Genomic DNA, 21,452 nt, shown 5'->3' with positions numbered 1-21,452 from the left:
CCAGAGAGAAATGGCGTATTACCTATAGAAGAACACAAATTTGAATCGACAAGGGATTTTTCATCTGAAACTACAGAGGCCAGAGGAAGTGGTACAATAATTCTTAGTGCTGAAAGAAAACAACTGCCAATCAGGAGTCCTGTATATAACAAAAGTATCCTTCAGGAAGGAAGAAATAAAGACACTATCAGACAATGGAAAACTAATAAGTTTGTTAGCAGACCTACTTATAAATAATATCCAGAGAAAGCTATCTAAACAGAAAGAAAATGATAAAATGTGGTATATACATACAATGGAATGTTATTTGGCTGTAAAAAGGAATGAAGTACTAATATATGCTACCAGATTGATGAATTTTGAAAACATTATGCAAGTGAAAAAAGCCAGTCACAAAATACCACATATTATATGAAACCATTTTTCCAGAAAGCTGAGACATTCAGAAAGGAAAGAATAATGGAATGGTAAAAGTTGAGATAAGCAGAACAGACTCTCCTTTACCTCATGAGTTTCTTTAATCAAATTTTATGGTTGAAGCAAAAATTTTCACACAACCTGATGTGCTGCTCAATTAATGCAGAGGACATACTTAAGAAAATTATGCTTAAAAAGTGAAAAAGGGAAAGAAAACTAAATGGAAGTAAAGTTTCTACACTTCACTTAAAGTGGTAAAATGTTGATACAGTAGAGTTTTGATAATGTAAGTATGTATATGGTAATTCCTAGAGCAACTACTAAGAAAATTTAAGAAAGCAATACACTAAAAAACATTATAAATAAATCATAATGGAATTCTAAGAAATGTCAAATAAGCCACAAGATACCCTTCAGTGGGTGAACGGTGAAACGACGGTATAGTCATACCATGAAATACTACTAAGCAATAAAAAGGAACAAACTTCATAACATGCAACAATTTGTATCAGTCTCATGGGAATTATGCTGAGTGAAAAAAACCAATTCCAAAAGGTTATATATCATATAGTTCCATTTATATAACATTCTTGACATGACAAAATTATAAAATGGAGAACAGATTAGTAGTTGTCTGGGGTTAAAACTGGGGGTGAGGGAGTGGGTGTGGTTAAAAAGGGGTAACATAAGGAAGCCTTATTATGATACAGTGATGGTACAGTTAAGTATCTTGACTATGATGGAGGTTACAGAAAGCTACACACGTGATTAAAATGGTCAGAGCTCTACACACACACACATACACACACACACACGAGTGTATGTATAACTGGTTAAATCTGAATAAGCTTTATAGACTGTACCACTGTCAATTTTCTGGTTTTCTGTTGTACTATGTAATATAAGGCATTAACATTGTGGAGGCTGAGTGAAGGATTCACAGGCCCTCCCTGGACATTTCTTTGCAATTTCTTGTGGATCTGTATTTATTTCAAAATAAAAAGTTAAAAAAAGTTTTTATTCAATTGATACCTCAAAAATTTTTGACTCTCCAAATTTGTAGTAATTGTGACAATAATTTTAAATAAAAACTAGAAAGCTATGAAAATGAGAACAAGAATGAGCTATTAGATATTAAAATGTGACTTTGAAAAAAAATTCAACAGAAGAGCTGGAACAAAAAGTTAAGGAAGATTCCCTGAATGTAGAGCAAAAAAAACACAAAGAAATAGAAACCATATGAAAAAAAAGAAGAGATTCAGAGGATCACTCCTTTAGGTCTAAGATCTCACTAATAAGAGCACTAATAGAAAGAATAGAGAAAATAAAGAAAAGGAAATTATCAAAGATATAATTTAAGAAAATTTCCCACAACTGAAGAAAGTCACAAAATGAAAGGGGCAACCAAATGCCAAGCAAAATAAATGAAAATAAGATTCATACAAAAACAGGTTCCCATGAAATTTTAGGACATCAAAAATAAGGACAAGTTCCTAAAAGGAGATGACCCAAAAAATGTAGTTTTATTACATCGTTTAAAGTTATAAACGTGATAAATAAAATAACTAAAAATAACTACTAAATATTGGGAGATTAAGATGGAAGGGAGGTTGGGGTATACAAGTGATCTTTCCAAAACAAAGAAACAACAGATACTGTGTAAAGGTAAAACATCAAGCACAGGAGTTACGTCTACATTATTCAGAAATTTGGAGACAGAGGTGAAAACAGATATAGATTTAAAAAAGGCTTTTCTAGAGATGGAGAAATGGTGGAATGGTTAATACTCCCAATGGATTGTAATGCAATTGCACTGGAATCTCATCTGTATTATTTCACATTTTACAATATGCATTTATGTAAATTTTTTTTTTTTGGTGAGGAAGATTGGCCCTGAGCTAACACCTCTTGCCAATCTTCCTCTTATTGCTTGAGGAAGCATGGCCCTGAGCTAACATCTGTGCCCATCTTCCTCTATTTTGTATGTGGGTCACTGCCACAGCATGGCTTGATGTGTGGTGTAGGTCCGTGCCCAGGAGCTGAACCTGTGAACCCAGGCCACCAAAGCGGAGCGCGCAAACTTAACTACTATGCCACCAGGCCGGCCCCTGCATTTATATAACTTTTATATGTAGTCAAAGAAAAAGGCACTGCATGGGGCTTGGATTTTAAGGATTCTGACTCAAAAAGAGGCCAGGGTTTCAGGATGAAGGTTGCACTAAGTGTGGAGGTCTGGGAGTGGTTGAGGGCAGGGTGTGATATTAGATCAACAATTCTGCTGAGACTCTAGCAAAGGAAGAGCAGGGAGAAATTTGGAGAAATTGCAGGATATAGGTGAAAAACAAGGAACTGAGGTGACCGTGTGGGGCCTCGAATGTCGGGATATGGAGTTTAGAATCTATCCTGTAGGTAGCAGAGAGTCAGGGAAGGTTTTAAGCAGAAAATAACATGAATGCACCCACGCTTTATAAGATCATATGTTCTCAAGCACAGACGATAAACAGGAGGAGAGACTGGAGACAAAGAGATTATAGTAATCATCCCATTGAGTAGTAATAAAGTCTGAGTGGTAGATGGCAGTGGGGATGAATATGAAGAGACAAATGTGGATGTTACTGTGAAGGCAAAGCCAATATGACAATCAACTGAATACAGAAGCTACTGGTGTGAGAAGACACTACTGAAGTCCTTTCTTATCCAAGATAGGGACTGTGGAAAGAGGGGTAGGTTTGAAAAGAGAAGACAACAAATTTGGCATTAGAAATGTTGGGTTTTACTTCTTTTTAAATTTTTTAAACCACTGTATTGAGATATGATTGACATACAAAAAGCTGTGCATATTTAATGTATACAACTTGATGAGTTAGAAATAAGTCTACAACCAGAAACATCGGGTTTTAAATACTAGATCTGTGGAGAGATGATCACCAGGTAGTTGGAAATTCAAGTTTAAATATTAGGAAAGAATCACAATTAGAGAAACAGATTTAGAGATATTGGCATGAGAAGTCCACTATTTCCCATGACAGACCTTCCCCCCACACATCCCTTCAAGCATCCCTTCAAGCATACTCAAGCATTCAAGTTAAACACTGAGTACCTCCTATATAACAGGTGTTGTGGTACTAGGACAGGTCCTGAAGCTACAAAAATGAATAAAACATAGTTTCTTATCTCTAGGAGTTTACATTCGAAGACCTCCAAAAGGTTTTTTTTTTTTTGCTCAGAATCTCATAATACGTTCAAGTATATCTGCTATTGCTTACAATGCTTTTCTTTCTACTTCTCTAAACTTTACTTACAAAATGGGATTTGTTTTATTCTCTAACTAACATCAAGAGAAAACAGCAATTTTTGACTAAAGAGTGAGTAGTGAGAAGGGTTACCCTAGATGATACCACACTTCTCCAACCTCAGTCTTACTGCCAGGTACAAAAGTATTCCCTTTTCCTGAAATGAATTTGCTACGGGTATTGTTAAGAAAATCAACAGTTCTCAATTTAGTCCTCAATGTTTTGGGTTTGCAATGTGCCAATAGCCCTATGCAAACTTGAAGGAATGGACCTTTCTACAGTTCTAGCACACTCCCTGCTTTCTGGATTCTGGAAACTTCCTTCTGCCGTAACCCTTCTGTGAAGGAATGAGTTGATTCGGCAGGTCTGGGTTGTTCAAACCCTGAACATTCCCAAGAAAGGCACGTTTTCAGGATGGGCCCTTGGCTGGCTTCTTGGAATGTTCTGTCAGATAAGAGTGTTTTTGCATGCCTGAGGCCTTGGGCCACAACGTACTAGTTTGTCCAGAGGGTTTCCCCTAACATTGTGATTTATGGGGAACATCTGCTTTTTCTCTAAGGGGCTAGAGCTGGAATGACCGAGGTCAGTCATGCAGGTGCTGTACGCCCACAGGACTGACCCCCAGTGAAAAGCCTGGACACTCCAGCTTGAGAAAGCTTCCCTGGTTGGAAACACTCTGCACATTGTCACACGTGGCTGCTGCGTAACTGCGTCTCGCATGGCTCCGCTGGGAGAGCACACTGGGCGGCTTGTGCCTGGTGTCCCCAGACTTGCCCCACGTGCCTCTGCTGGTTTTACCCTGTATCCTTTCACTGTAATACACCTTAAGTGTAAGTATAACAGCTTCCAAGTCCCGTGAGTCCTTCTAGTGAATCTCTGAGGCTAAGGGTGGTCATGGGGACCCCGATACGTCTTCCTTCAAAGTCTGGGATTTCTCTCGTTTTCAGGAATTGTCTGAAATTTACTCCTCTCTATTTACTTTTTCCAACACTTGGCAGACTTTAAAGCACCTGGTCAACCCCCACACATCAGTTAATTGCAAAGTCTGACCTGGTCAATCATGACCAAGAGGCCACTGACACCATTTCAAGCAGAGGACTACATCTGACCTCTATATTTCTCCAGTCCATGTCACCCAAGCCAGCAATGGACATGGGCATGCCAGTCTTGGCTACCGCTTAAATGGCTGAGAAAGTGACAAGGGCACCTCACCATTTTATATCCTACCACAACTAAGCTGCCAGTAGGGTGGGGCATGACAACTCCCAGCAATTTTCTGCTGCCAATCCTCCCCATCATCTCCCTCTCAGAAACCATACACAACTCTGCACAGACATAATCTACCACATGGCTGCAGGAGACGAGCCTTTGTCCTCACCCTAGAGCAAGTCTCTTAGCTGCGATGTGGCTCCACCAGGGAGGCATGCCACAGACAATTTAATAGCAACATCAGAAAATGATTTCAACGTTAAAAAATACACTTAAAGGGGCCGGCCCGGTGGCGCAAGCGGTTAGGTGCGCACGCTCCGCTGCGGCGGCCCGGGGTTCGCTGGTTCGGATCCCGGGCATGCACCGACGCACTGCTTGGCAAGCCATGCTGTGGCGGCGTCCCATATAAAGTGGAGGAAGATGGGCACAGATGTTAGCCCAGGGCCGTCTTCCTCAGCAAAAAAAGAGGAGGATTGGCGGATGTTAGCACAGGGCTGATCTCCTCACAAAAAAAAAAAAAAAAAATACACTTAAAGCAAATTCTCTATAAAAATCACTCTCACTCACTCTGATATGCTTTCTTGAGTGAGAGAGAAAGAGCTGCAAGCATATTGGATGTCAAAAAATAAAAATAACCCACAGCCTTCCTTATAAGTATCAAGCATAAAAAATTGTTTATATTGTTGATTTTGCTAGCCATGTGCTTTGATGTTCTCTGGCTCCTGCCCCCACACCTCAAATCTGTGACCTATTACTTTATTTTCTAAGAAAAGGATTTGAGATTTCATTGCCCTAGAGAAGTGGGTCACACATGTGAAATGCTATGTAAATGATAAACACTAGTCTTAAAATGGCTCCGAGTCACAGCACTGGGTAATATGAAGTTAAATGTATTCCCTATTTTATCATTTCTTCAATGATAAACTGCATGTCTCAAATCTGTACAGAATGTACACTTATACTGCACTGACCCCAGTGGTAACTAAGATAAAGGCTAAATCCCCACCTTCTGTAGGAGCTAACAGGCCAGTGAAAAATTTCTATCACATATTAACATAGGGATTTTATGTTCTTGAGAAAATCTTAACATTTATTTACAAGTCTCCCAAATAGCTTCCCATCTATAAACCACAAGGAGTACTTAACATGTTTTGTTGAAGACCAGCAAAAGACTCAGAAATAGCGTGATAGAATGTAATGGAGCTGGTTGGCTCTCCTTTCTCTCATTAAAACAAACATTTATTTCTGTGTGTGTGTGTGTTTGTATATGTATGTTTTTTAAAATAAAAGGAGCATTTCAATTTTGTAGACATGTCTTCTATAAGCGCTGATGCCGTTCTTATTCAATAAATGTTAACTGCTTGGAATCCCAGGCACACATTCAAGTTCATTTCCTTTCTCCTCAGGCAGTTTCCATAATCCAAAGCATTTTCATTTTAACAGTCCTCATTACTGGTATCATTTAATACTTGAGAGTTTGCTCAAGTCTACATCAATCTTGCTGATCCTGCAAACACTTACGTTGCTGACACAACACACTCTGAATCCATAGCTACTAAATGTAAAAAACTGAGAACTATTCCTTCACCCGACACATCACCAAGTACTAAGAACAACTCTGTCAGTCACTTGTCCCGTCACGGAGACACAGCGCTGGAGAGACATCAAGCACAGGGCCTTTCACCAGACCCCACTCCCTTCAATATGGTGCCATCTCATCTATCTCCCTGCCTCCCATAGGTACTGCATCTTCTCAAAGACATTTGACACCTTAAGCTTACCCACTTTGAAGAGGAAAATGTTTACCTGGAAAACATCTTGTTAGACATATCTGGCTCATACTCCCTCACTAAAAAAGAGGCCTTTACCACAAGTAAATCTTAACTAACCAGAGACGGAGAATCTTCGCCCTCGGAAAAAGCAATAAAAACCCCTTCAGAATAAAATTTCTTCTTCAATTAAGCTTTAAATGTCTTTGAATGAGTCTAAATCAAGAAATAAAATCTCTCTTTACCTGATTGGAAAACCTCATGCTCACGTTACGTTGATTCTGTAGTGGGATATAGCGCTGAACAGGATCAATGTCTTTAGGACTGATTAATTCATCAGCTGAAAAAAAAAGAAGGGAAATGTCATTATCAAAAATGCATCTGTACAACACCATAAACCAATCAGACCTAATATATATCTATAGAACATTCCATTCAATAAGAGCAGAGTATATATCCTTCTCAATGCAAATGGAACGTCTTCCATATGCTAGGCCATAGAACAAGTTTCAATAAATTTAAAAGGACTAAAATCATACCAAGTATGTTCTCTGACCGCAATAGAATGAAATTAGAAATCAATAACAGGAAGAAGTTTTAGAAATTCACAAATACGTAGAAATTAAACAACGTAATCCTAAATAACCAATGGGTCAAAGAAGAACCAAAAGGGAAATTAGAAAATACTTTCTAATGTACTTTCTGATGAGATGATTAAAATAATGAAGACATAACATAACTTATGGGATATAGGTAAAGCAATGCTCAGAGGGAAATTTGTACCTGTAAATGCTTATATTAAAACAGAAGAAAAACCTCAAACCAATAACCTATTCTTCCACATTAAGACAGCGGATGAAAAAGAGCAAACTAAGTCAAAATCAAGCAGAAGCAAGGAAATAATAAAGATTAGACTGGAAATTAATGAAATAGAGTATAGAAAAACAATAAAGAATATAAATTAAACCAAAAGAAGATTCTTGAAAAGCTCAAAAGTTGACAAACCTTTAGCTAGACTGACCAAGAAAAAAAGAAAGAAGACAAATTACTAAATCAGGAATGAAAGAAGGAACATTACTACCAACCTTAAGGATTATAAGAGAATACTATGAACAGATGTACACCCAGAATTTAGATAACCCAGATGATATAGACAAATTCCTAGAAATACACATATTACCAAAACTGACTCAAGAAAAAACAGAAAATCTGAACAGATTTGTAACAAGTGACTGAAACTTCCCACCAAAAAAAAGCTCAGAACATATGGCTTCACTGCTGAAATCTACCAAACAGTTAAAGAAGAACTAAAACCAACCTTTCACCAACTTTTCCAAAAAACAGTAGGGAGAACACTTTCCAACTCATTCTAAGAGGCTGCTATTACCCAAATACCAAAACCAAAGACACCACAAGAAAAGAAAATTACAAACCCAAATCTCTTCTGAATATAGACACAAAAATCCTCAATGAAAATACTAGCAAACCAAAGCCAGTAACATTTTAGGATTACACACCATGACCAAGTGAGATTTATCCCACAAATGCAAGGATAGCTTAACATCCCAAATCAATACTTGCAATACACCATTTCAATAGAATAAAGGACAAAAAACTACATGATCATCTCAGTAGACACAGAAAACACATTTGACAAAATTCAACATCCTTTCTTAATAAAAAGCATTCAACAAACTAGGGATAGAAGGGAACTTCCTCAACCTGATAAAGGGCATCTATGAAAAACTGATGGCTAATATCATACTCATGATCAAAGAGTGAATGTCCCAAAGATTAGGAACAAGACAATGATGTCTGCTCTTGTCACTTCTATTCAACATTGTAATGGAGGTTCTAGCCAGAGAAATTAGGCAAGAAAAAGTAATAAAAGGCATCCAGATTGAAAAGAAGAAGTTACAGTAATTAAGACAATGTGGTACTGGCATGAAGATAAGACACACAGATCAACAGAATAGAATCGAGAGTCTAGAAATAAACCCTTACATTTACAGTCAATTGATTTTTGACAAGGGTGCCAAAACAATTCAAGAGGGAAAAGAATAAGTTTTTTTTTCCCCACAAATTGTGCTGGGACAACTGGACATCCAAATGCAAAAGAATGAAGCTGGACCTTCATTCCTCACACCATCTACAAAAATAAATGGAAAATAGATCAAAAAGTTAAACGTAAGAGCTAAAATTATAAAACTGTTAGAAGAAAATATGCGTAAATCTTTGTGACTTTGAATTAGACAAAACTACATCAAACCATAAATGACAGAAAAAATGAGATAAATTGGATTTTGTCCAAATTATAACCTTTTGTGCCTCAAAGGACACCATCAAGAAAGCAGAATGTTAGCCCACAGAATGGAAGAGAGTATTCGCAAATCATATATCTTGTAAGGAACTTGTACCTTGAATATGTAAAGAACTCTTGAAACTCAATAATAAAAAGACAACCTAATTTAAAAATGGCCACAGTACCTAAATAGACATATCTGAATAGACATTTCTCCAAAGATTTACAAATTACCAATAAGCACATGAAAAGATGCTCAACATTAGTCATTTGCGAAATGCTTATCAAAACCACAATGAGATACCACTTCACATCCATTAGGATGGCTATAATCAAAACAGACAAGAAGAAGGGTTGGAGAGAATGTAGAGAAATTGGAACCCTCATACATTGCTGGTTGGAATGCAAAATCATTTAGCCACTTTGGAAAACGGTCTGGAATTGCTCAAAATGTTAAACACAGAGTTACAATATGACTCACCCCTAGGTATAGACCATACATTTCACCTATTTAAAGTTTACAATTCAGTGGTTTTCCACCCCTAGGTATATCCAAGGAAGCTAAAAACATGTCATTTTATGAATGAAACAATGTCAAACAATAATTTGTACATGAAAGTTCATAGCAGTATTATTCATAACAGCAAAAACGTGGAAACAACACAAATGTCTATCTCCTGAGGAATGGATAAATAAATCAGTTGTGGTATATACATACAATGGAATGTTATTCCACCACAAAAAGGAATGAAGTGTTGATTGATACAGGGATGAACCTTGCAAACAGTGAAAAAAGTGAAAATAGCCAGTCACAAAAGGCCCCACATTATGAGTCAAGGTACATGAAATGTCCAGAACAGGAAAATCTATAGAAAATAGAAAGTAGATTAATGACTGTCTAGTGCTGGGGTGGGGAGTCAGCCTTGGTGGTCTAGTGGTTAAGATCAGGCGCTCTTCCACTGTCGCCCAGGCTCGTTTCCTGATCAGGAACCACATGACCCATCTGTTGGTTGTGACACTGTGGCGGCTGGGTGTTGCTGTGATGCTGACAGCTATGCCATTGGTATTTCAAATATCAGCAGGGTCGCCCATGGTGAAGAGGTTTCAGCAGAGCTTCCAGGCTAAGACAGACTAGGAAGGAGAACCTGGCCACCCACTTCCAAAAAATCTGGCCACGAAAACACCATGAATAGCAGCAGAACATTGTCTGATATAGCCAGGATGCTGGGAGGAACGGGGGAAGGGTGAAGTGATTGGGGGGAAGTGGGGAGTGACTGCTAAAGGGTATGAGGTTTTTTGGGGGATGATGAAAATTAAATTAATTAACTATTTGTAGTGACAGTTGCACAATTCTCTGTGAATATACTAAAAACCACCAAATTGTAAACTTTAAATAAGTGAAATGTATGGTGTGTAAATTATACCTCAATAAAGCTGTTCTAAAAATAATGCATTTGCATTCTCAAGGAAGGAAATCATTTCATTAAGGGGAGTCAAAGTGTCTGCTGATGCTAAATTCTACAATAGTCTTCTGAGATGCGGCGTTTTTTCTGGGGCACTGACCAGCATGACGGTAATGTCTCCAACCGCTGCTATACTGTAAACACGGAAGCTCTTTTCATGTGGTAGTCCCTTGTGGCAACTTTTGATAAAATCCAAGGATACAACAAGGAACGCCACTTAGATTTTTGGGAGGGGAGGTTGAGAAGAAGGTACTAAGTCAGTGGTTCTTTGCTGTCTTCTGCTCTAACACACCTGAGAGGCCCATCAACACCTGAGACTCACTGAGGCAGGGATTCTCCCTGGGCCTGGAAGAAACTAAGCTGGGGAGGAGAGAGTCGGTGGTGGGAAACCACAACTCAAATGTAATTCTGCATAATCTTGTCAGAGGACAAGTTGGCAGTATTACCCAAATTTACAGCAAGCATACTCTGACCCAGCATTTGCACATCTATCAAGTTATCTTATTATGCTCAGACATGTGAAACATAATTAAATAATAACATCGAAAAAGGAATCCAACTATTCTAAAGTGAGTCAGCACACTTCTTTATTTTTACTGCACTTAAGTTATGAAAATGTGCTCATTTCACTCTTGATCTTCAATTCTATATTGATCACATAAAAACGACACCATGCTGAGTTTTGTATAAATTCACCCACGTATAATATTTACTAAAAAAAAGAAAAAAATTACACCTCATTTTCCATAGCTTTTTAGGTACTGCTTTTAGACAGTGAATAATTCTGAAAAACAGAACAGGGAGTTAACCACAAAAATGCTTATAAATTTCTTTGCAGTTTTGGGAATGTTTCTCATTATATTTCTATTTGAGGGTAACTTCAGGGCACATGTGCAATGTTATCCAACAGGCAAAATCACCAAAGGTGTTTATAGTAACACTTGAAAGATGTTTTTAATAATAATAAAAGTGATATTAAAAATAGAATAACAAAAAAAGGAGGAGCAGCCACAGAAACCACCAGAGCCACTGCTGCCTCTGCAACAGCAGCCCTAGCAACACTCACACAGAACTCACTACATCCCTGGCAGTATGTCACATGTATTAATTCATTAATCGTCACAACAACTTTATCATTTTACAGATGATGAAATGGAGGCACTGAGTGGTTAAGCAACTTGCACACGGCTGGTAAATGACAGAGCTTAGATTCCAACACAGGCAGTTTCTCTCTGGAGTCGGGGTTCTAAACCACATACAATTCTGTCCTTTGAGAACACTGACATTCTATACAATACAGATGGAAGAGACACCAGGATGAAGAAACAATAAACAAACAATTTAGACCTTGATATGTTATACTTTCCTACCCAAATCAGGGAGCATATTACAGAACATTCTTCTCTCTGAAAAAAAATATACTTTTGCAAAATTTAAAACAAACCAATACAGGCTTAATTATGGCAAATATCAACATATAATTCCAATTTATTAGTATCATTTTAGCTCATGATGCAAGGTTGACCGTGATAGTCTAAATAGCAGCAAATTATTTCCCTATCTCATTTGTCTGATCATTGAGATGTGGAAAAATTTCCACTACCAACAAGCATTTTACATAATTGATGTTTCACTGTCATTCTATAGAAATGAAATTCTATCTTTATTATTTTGTTATTTATAAATGATGACAGATAAATTAAGAAATCTTTATATCCTTGGAAAGCATAAATGCTAACGTATCAAAATTGATATGAATCAAATAGTTAACCAAGTCTTTTGAAAGTTTATTTCTTTGCACTTCCTTCTTATTTCTCTCTTTGTACTGCACCTGCGTATCTAGCTTGACGTTCCCACTTATACCATGTGCTTGTCTATGTCTCCATGGGCTGTATGCTTCTCACTCATAGCTGTACCCCACTACCTAGCACAGCATCTGGCATACAGTAGGTGCTCAAGAGACTTATTAACCAAAATAATAAATTGGTGAGTTAACAAATTTGGAAACATTAATTGCCATAATCATTACTTTAATTTCCATAGAGGTAAAAGTGACAGGTATTTTAAAAGGTCAAGTTAACAGACATACATTTTTTTCACTGCACTGGTTTTTATCACTCAGGAGGCAAAAACGGAGCTCCTCATTGTGCTAATTCCGTGACACCAGCTTTCTGGTGAAGTGTGAGAAGCCTGAAAGAACTTACACCCAACCAACTACAGAACTGTTAAAGGGAAAATGAGACAACAGGAGAAAAGAGCAATTGGCTTTCCACATTTCACAATACAGTACCAAAACTCACAGAAAATCAAGCATTTCTATAAATAGGGATAGCTGTCTCTAAATCCTTAGAAGACAGATTAGGTTCATTAATATTTGCACTTTTTTATGCATAGAAAGGCTTATAAAACATACCCTGGGTTTACCTCTAACAATAATTACTGAGGGTAAAAAGAAAATATTAAGGAGAATTTTTGTTTCTTTAATGAAATGACAATTTAAAGGAAATTTAACAGAGTAATTTTTTATCATGACACCAAAATTACATAGGACACACTAAAACAGGCTCAGCAGCTAATTTATGGAGTAAAATTCTGTGCTGCAAAGCCTGGTTGATTCTTAGGGGCAGGGACACACATTAGTAACACATGTATTAAGAAATGAGCCATGAAGAAAAAGGAAATGTAGATCTTCAACTTAATACATTATACCAAAAAATTTCAAATGTATAATATATGTTTTTAACTCAATTGATTAACAGTGATGAACTTTCAAAGATTAAATGTTAAATTCTATGGCAAAAAGTTAAATAGAAAAACAATGAAACACCTGAATATATAAAGACTTTAAATTTCATTCATCAAAAAACAGAACAAGCAAAGTTTAGAGGCAAACAAACTAGGAAAATATCAGAGAGGTTTAGTATACCTAACATATAAAACATTTATGTAGACTGATAAGAAAAATCGTAAAACCAAGGTTAAATGCGCAAAGCAGATATCCAGACAATTCACAGAGGATACAGAAATGACTAAGAAATATGTTTTTAACAATCAGCATGTAAATGAAAACAGGATACAAATTAATTCTTATTAGGATATGAAAGTTTTTATTTTTAATAAGCATATTTACTGCCACAAAGGTTACAGGTAACACAAGCACCTCGAAGACTCCTGAATAAATCAATCAAGTCTCTGTCAGTCACGGGCTGGGTGACCTCGGGCGAGGTGCTGAGCTCTTCTGAGCTTCAGTTATGACACAGAGTACCCATCTCATAGAGATGTTAGGAGGATTACTTAGGATATTATTTGTAAAGGGTAGAGCACAGAATCTGACACATTTTAAGGCAGGTATTATTATTAGCATTTCTGGGAAATAGTTTGACAATATGTATGCAGTCTTCTCGAACTCTAGGCATCACTGCTTTCATATTCAATGTTACTAATATATTTGAGGGTGGGATCATAAATTTTTTATACAAGTTTTCTAGCCCTAGTAGCAATTCAACTAAAAATTTCAGTTTTAAGAAAGCTAGTCATTTATACAATAAGCTAAAAGAAGAAAATCTTCCTATGTGAAGCTTTTCAAGTAATACTGTATTACATGTGCTCTCAAGGTGTTTATAATGCCCACTGCACAGAAATCCCATTATAGGTCACTATCAATCACAAGGATACCATGAAAAGGATAACAAAAGTGCTCAGAAATTGATGTCTTTCTGCTTGAAGTTTCCTGAAGTGTAACAGATGGGAAATCTTTCAGCAACCACAATTTATAAATATATCTGTACTCTTATCTATTCATTTTACCTTTACTGATCAGTAACAAAACACATGCTATACTGAGTAATAAAATTAAGTCAACTGCATTTGAAGTCAACGGACCAATGAAAATCAAGACCTCAGTTTCGTATGACCTCATGCACACTAGGGGTGTGATCACTGATTTACTTTAACTTTTAAAAGCATTAGATTTCCAGGGTTAATAAGTGGCTTTTATATTTGAGGTCAATTGGGCAAGAAATATCATGAATGAAATCAAATGCAAATGGACTTATCTTAGTTACAAACACTGGAATTAGGAAGCAGTATATCAGAATAATTAGGCTGCCCTCAGAGGACAGAAATATTTCCTAGATTGTCACATTCCTTTCTTGCTGTAGAGCTACTGGATATCACAGTGACTAGCATAGAGCAGGCCTCTACAAACAGTAGCTGAATCATCAAGCAGATGAATGGTTATGGAGCAACTAGGCAAGCATTCTCTTCCTGTGATGTTTTGTGGCAATGGGAGTACTAGCAAGGAGGGCCCAGGAGCATCCTGAGTTGCCTGGTTAACAAGAACTATGCAACATATTTTCACAAAACTATATCTTAAATGGTGGCTGAGAGAGGGAGGGAGGGTAGAAGGGCAGGAAGTGGAAGAACCATTGAAGTATGTAGTTGTCCCACAGTAAAGGCTTTATGTATATTTCCTCATCAGTTAATCTTTCTGACATAAAACTAAAGAAACTGATGATCACAGAAGGTAAGAAAGTTCTTCAAGTCATATAAATAGTAAGTAGTAGAACTTATATTCAAACCGTGAACTGCCTAGTTCCTAAGTTTATGACCCCAAAACTCTTGATCTTTTCACTACAGTCAAAGAAAAACATGAAGAAAAGAAAAAAAGGAAGAGAAACTAGGGGAGAAGGAAGTGGAGGAAAAAGATGATAATGTCAGAGAAATAATCTATATCACGTGGCTACAAGTTTGCTAGGTATTAATACTCATTTAAAATATAGTCTAGTGGAAAATAAATTGAGTTTGAAACAATGACTTACCAAACAACTTTAGGTACCCAAGAAATTAAGTTGGGAACTTTATATGTACATAACACTTTGGATATTTTAAAGTACTTTTATATCCATTTTATCACTTTAAAAGTCTCTGATTAAAACTCCCAGGAAATTAAATAACATTCATGCCAAAAAGAAAAAAAGTCTTCACAAAACTCAAGAAAATTTTCATTCACTTGAATACTTTGGGAGTTTGTGTATATTGGAGAGAAAGGTGTACTTATTAAAATTACTCAATAATTCAAGCTTAATCAAAGAACATGACTGACTTTAACTCCTGATGTTTACTAATAATGCTTTCATAATGTTTTCAAAGTATCCATTCTAAAAAAATCCTTCTATTCGCCTGTCTTAAGTTATACAGTATATAAAGCTCTAATCTTTAACGATTTGGGATCTTACAGTAGGACCTACATGAAGGTCATCACTGTCAATGTCCTACATACAGAGAAAGGAAAGTCAGTTGCATGTATATTGAAAAGACAAGATAAAATCTAGAAGTCAGATATTTTTTAAAGCTAAACAACTGATATGTTAGTTTCTCTTTTTAGAAAATACTAAGAAAACATATTAAAGTTAAGTAATGGCTTTGGGAAAGTTTTAGAGTAAAGTTATCATTAACCTTATGTTATCTTATATTTCCCTACTTTTCTTAACCTCAAAAAAGAAACGCAATCCAAAGAACTTTTATGTGATAAATACTTTTACAGTTATTTTTGCAAAGAAGTCAAAAAGTACACTGCTTTCTACAGACTGATCATCTCTTACATGGATAGTTTCTAAACTTCCAAATTTAAATAACAATGGAAGGTATAACAAATGATCACTTTATTCTAAGACAAGACAAATGTATCTTAAAATATGTCTCTGGTTTAAGATAAACATGTTTACAATTTGTTTACCCATTTTATAGCAAACATTGATATTCTAAAAGTCTAAATTTTCTAAAGAAAAAAAAGAAATACTGTAATAATTAACTATTTTCTAAGAACACAGTGGGTAGGTCAAGCCTTCGGCCAGGAAACAGCATATTGAGTCGTTTTGCTCTAACAATGGAATACAAGTCACATAGTTTTGTTGTATAATTATTCACTAAGGCATACACAGAACAAAATATTCTTAGTGGTTTTCACTGGATACAAACTGGCCTGAATTAGTAAAAGTCATGTATTCCAGAATATTTTTAAAGATTTACTGTTCTATTATTTTCACGTAACTCCAATCAATTAACTGTCCATAAAATGTTGTCAAGCAGATATCCAACTGAGGCTTCTTTAATGAATAAATAAGCCTTTGTTGGTAAATGTGGCATCTAGAATGCTGATTAACGCCCACAGAAGCGTGTTTGTTCTTGGAGCAAGTATACAATAGTTAAGAATGAGTTGTCAACCAGAAGACACACAGCTAGGTCAGAGTGCTAAAGAATATGCAGCATCTCTTTCTCAGGGAAGACAAGCATGTCGTTTCCTAGTTTGCAACACACCTTCTGCATGTTCTCTACCACCTTTGTAGAAGCTCAGCAGGGAAGAAGAGAAATTGACTCTTTCTTTGAAGGCTCTTTCTTCTTTTTGATCATGAAACAGATCAAGGCATGACCTACACTATTTCTGTTCACTCTGGTCTTAAGATAAGAAAATGGTATCTAAACTCAAAATCTGTCTACACTGAATACATTAATTTTGGAGTAAAGAAGGTCCAATGCTTTTTTACTGATTGATATTGTTTTCAATTTTTTTCTTTTTTGTTAAAGTTCAATTTGCTTATGTAGAGTATAGTCAATTCTGCATTCCCAATTCATTAGGCTTCTCAATTTTATCCAGAGGCTTTGCTCAAATAGCACTTTTTCTCACTGTATCAACCTCAGGCTGAATATACAGCAAGAAGCAGAATGAAGAAGGTTTAGATCTCAAATCCCATATCCCAGGCACCAGTTTTCAGCCTCTGAATCACAGAAAAACTTCCTTATGCTCATTTGTAATTTCCAAGTATAGTAGTACTGAGGATTCTGATGTTAAAATTCTTGTCCTTAGGTAGGTTAGCTACTCCTCTACTATAATATGTTTTATTTAGCTGTGAGTATCAACAAGGCTTCTTCACATTCATGTTAGTGAGAAGGAAATAACATTCTACCCAGATAATAACCTTACCAACTAGGCTTGATTCTAAGAACACTACTTCATCTATATATATTTGTCGGTTGAAAAATCTAAATGCAAAACCTATATAAATAATATCAACTCCTTATTAAAAGGCTGTCCTTTTAAAGGAAGAAAATTTTTCTACAGGTTTTAAAATTAGGATTAAGTTTATATGGAGACCCAGAAAATACAGTTAGGAAAAGAGCAAACTGGAAACAGCATTAAGTTAATTTTCTCTTCTTTGGTTAGCTTCTATTTGCCCTTATATATCATCTGTGTAAAGCTTGAATTGGAAATCTGGACTTTGAAACATTCTTCCCTAATGGAATGGAAAAAAAAGAAACCAAAGACAATTACTCCTACAGCACAAATTTAGCATTTATGTAGTAGTACTGGGGACAAGAAAGACAACAGTATTTCACATAGCAAGCAGTTCTTTTAGTGCAGGTACAGTATTCACAATCAGCCTGTTTCATAATCTTTTTGCCATAAAGGAATTCTGCCTCTAATAAGATAGCCTTTTTGATGGAAATGCTAATAATATTTTAAATTTTAGCAAGGAATCGCACAGGAAGAGGCATAATAGTTCTTTGTGTTCGTTAAATTAGCCTTCATTTCAATGTGTCCAAAGAGTACTTTTATTCAGCTGAAGTTTTAGGAAAAGCTAAAGAATAATTCTTCAAAGAATTATGAATAACGGTCCCGTTAAGCCTCTAGCAAACTGAGTAAATTGCCAATGTGTATTTACCGGAAAGAAGAAAACTCTGGGATAACCAATTCCTTTTGGCAAGTGGTTTACTAAAGCTATGACCAAACATGATTGCTATATTAAATCAGAATTTTATTACATTATATAAAAGTAACTCAAAGTTCCCATAGGCTTCTGTTAGAAACCTATCCACTAAGCTGAATGCAGCCCTCTAAATGATAATGGTACCCACACTATCTGACTTTCTTCCCAGAAACCGTCCATCATCATTCAGTGAAACAGACATATTAATATACCTTTACATAATAAGAAACTCCCCCAAGACCTCTTAACAGCATGAAACGCCAGGCAAACACAAGAAAAATGTCTGCAAAGACCTACTTCTTTTTTTTTTTTTTTTTTTTTTTTGGTGAGGAAGATTAGCCCTGAGCTAACATCTGTTGCCAATCCTCCTCGTTTTGCTGAGAAAGATTGGCCCTGGGCTAACATCCGTGCCCATCTTCCTCTACTTTATATGTGGGATGCCTGTCACAGCATGGCTTGATGAGTGGTGAGTAGGTCCGCACCTGGGATCCAAACCTGCAAACCCCAGGCCACCGAAGAGGAGTGTGTGAACTTAACCACTAACACACTGGGCCAGCCCCTGACATACTTATTTCTAACGACTTGATAACAAGAGATAAAATTGTTCCCAACCTTCTCCACTTACCCAGGAGTTTTGCGATGATATAAAGGGCTTGTCCCCAAAGAAACAGTTTTCCATCACGGCCACAGTTGCTAGGAAATCGCTTTTGACTACCAGGGTTTCTTTTTTCAGATTCTACAAAATCAGCTGGCACATAGTAGTACTTTGGTACAACAGGATAACCTATGGAGTTTAAAAATAAATATTTAAAATATAACAAATCAGTGTCCTTCCCAAATTTTCTCTTCAAGAAATTGCAATGACTAGAAAGGAGAGAGAAAGGTTATAGAGGAGGGAACAGATTTGATAGACTACAGAAAATTGGATATTTTGGCTCCTTTCAGAAATTGCAAGTGCAAAATGTGGAAAAAGCTTCTTGACTTTAAAACACTAATTTGACAGCATATGTTACGCTTTAGCCAACAATGTTAACATATCTCCTTTAACAACATTTAATTTTAACACCTTTAAATGAATCAACAAATATATAGTACGCAAATATTTAGAGCCATTGAAGAAGCTATTTTTAATAGGATTAGTCTGTGGAAGTTTTACAAATGAGATACTGTATAATCTTAAATGAAGAATTATAACCCTGAGCCATTGCTTAGAGGGAAGAAATCCTCATTTTAATCATTAAACCCATTATCTACCATTCAATATCACTGAAGAGAAAAAAATCCATCTTACCCTGTGAGCAAACTGTTTAAAAATATTCCTTGGTAGAAACTAAAAATTATTATTTAAAGACTATATCATCTGTGGATGATATAGAGGGGGGGAAAACCCCAATTCCAGTAGAGTGCTAGAGAAGACTTTTTGCAATATCAGCCCATAGTAAACTTAATTTCCCTAATTTCCCTAAAATTTGCTTCCTTCTGTATGCAGCAATCAATCGAGATATTTGTGTTTAAAACTAGTAAAAAGGTCTATGATTCACAGGGAATAGTTTGAACACCACTCTCTGAATGTGATGAAGCCTACAGTGTGGTACACTAAACCACCACCTCAAGGCATCAATAATTTACCACTGAGTACTAAAAGATCTCATTCAAGGGATTTCAAATATCATATTCATTACTACACGCATTACACTATTTCTCACATTGGACAAGTAACTATTTGGAGCATAAAGACATAAATAAATTAATTAATTTTTATTTCAAATTCAATGTTTATCCATAAACATTTCACTACTTTAACATTACAAGTATTTTAAAGGGTGAGCACATACTGTGAAGTATTTAGGGTACTTGTGGAAAACCCTAAAGAATATCACAAACTTCATGTGAGATAGGAACAGGGCTCAGTGCTGTAACCGCCAGTTCATGCATTGTGCCCATAAGCCATCCATTTTTTACCAACAAATCATATATATATATTTTTTTTTTGTGAGGAAGATCGGCCCTGAGCTAACATCTGCCAATCCTCCTCTTTTTTTTGCTGAGGAAGACTGGCCCTGAGCTACCATCCGTGCCCATCTTCCTCCACTTTATATGGGACGCCGCCACAGCATGGCTTGACAAGCAGTGTGTCGGTGCACGCCTGGGATCTGAACCGGTGAGCCCCGGGCCACTGCAGTGGAGCGTGCACACTTAACCGCTTGTGCCACTGGGCCAGCCCCAACAAATCATAATTTTTAACTTCCAGGTAAATATGTTTTCAAAGCTGTTCACTTATGAGAACATATTCTCATTTTATTAATACTTCCAAACCCCAAAGATATTTGGAACTTCTCCTTTGGAATTCCTTTGATGACTAGTTTTCTAGTTATACAGAAAAATCAGTTATGGTCTTTTATGGGCCCTGACAGTGTTTAACTGCAACCAACATACTACTCCTAAGATGGGGCCTTTTGACCATTTCTAAAATATTAAACCCATCCTCAAAGGATGACATTTTAGCATCACAGCAGACATTCAAAATAACATGCTAAAAGCCCTAGAAGCAACTCTAAAGAGGAGGCCAAAATGTTCTTGACAATGGTAGTACCTTTAGGCTAGGACAGAGCCTCTAGCTGGCCCTCTGGAGGGGGCAGCAGTCACCTGAACATACCATTCCTGGTGACCTGAATAAAAATCAGTCATTTTATATTATTGCCACACTACACAGAGTGGAGTTACACAGTTGATAACAGATGAAGAACCTGGGCTTAGCCAATGAACTATTTTCCAATTACTATAGCCATGACGACCTAAATTCGTCTCCAGCCTTGTATTGCCTAATGAACTCCTTTTATAAAAACAAATGTATTATAGCAAATTAATAAATTATTCTTTCTAATTCATTCAAGATCTCATTCATTTTTTTCAATTTAAATAAACTGTTCTGTTTAAAAAGCAATCATTTACGCATTTCAAAGGAATGTGAAGGAAATATCAGTAGGAAGACTTTCTTGAAAAAACAAGCCAACTATACCGTCTGTGGTCTGATGAAGTACTGGAGTCAGAAGGTCCTGATATTCCTTTACTTGGTTGGGATTGCCTCTAAAAACTCCTAAAACGTAAAACATAAAATCCAACAGCATCTGAGCTCAATAAGCACCACAGAAATTTTACCTTAGGGAAATCTATTAGTCCAGTTATAATTATTTTGGTAATTTTCTACATAAATGATAAAAATAAAATTGAAA

General features: G+C 36.3%; 1 protein-coding gene across 8 annotated transcripts in view; it reads right to left on the bottom strand.

Moving 5' to 3' along the window:
- PHKB (phosphorylase kinase regulatory subunit beta) overlaps positions 1 to 21,452 on the bottom strand; it is a 215,184-nt gene that overhangs the window by 78,947 nt on the left and 114,785 nt on the right. For all 8 annotated transcript variants that reach the window (XM_058527748.1, XM_058527747.1, XM_058527750.1 and 5 more), the window contains 3 exons: positions 21,239 to 21,316; positions 18,845 to 19,003; positions 6,934 to 7,028 (listed from right to left, as the gene is read on the bottom strand). In XM_058527748.1, the coding sequence (XP_058383731.1) occupies positions 6,934 to 7,028; positions 18,845 to 19,003; positions 21,239 to 21,316 (332 nt within the window). The remainder of the gene's footprint in view (positions 1 to 6,933; positions 7,029 to 18,844; positions 19,004 to 21,238; positions 21,317 to 21,452) is intronic.

The sequence above is a fragment of the Diceros bicornis genome, chromosome 32 (assembly GCF_020826845.1).
Source record: "Diceros bicornis minor isolate mBicDic1 chromosome 32, mDicBic1.mat.cur, whole genome shotgun sequence".
NCBI lineage: Eukaryota > Metazoa > Chordata > Mammalia > Perissodactyla > Rhinocerotidae > Diceros > Diceros bicornis.
The sequence above is the reverse complement of the archived record's forward strand: the minus strand, read 5'-3'. Positions and strand labels throughout refer to the sequence as shown.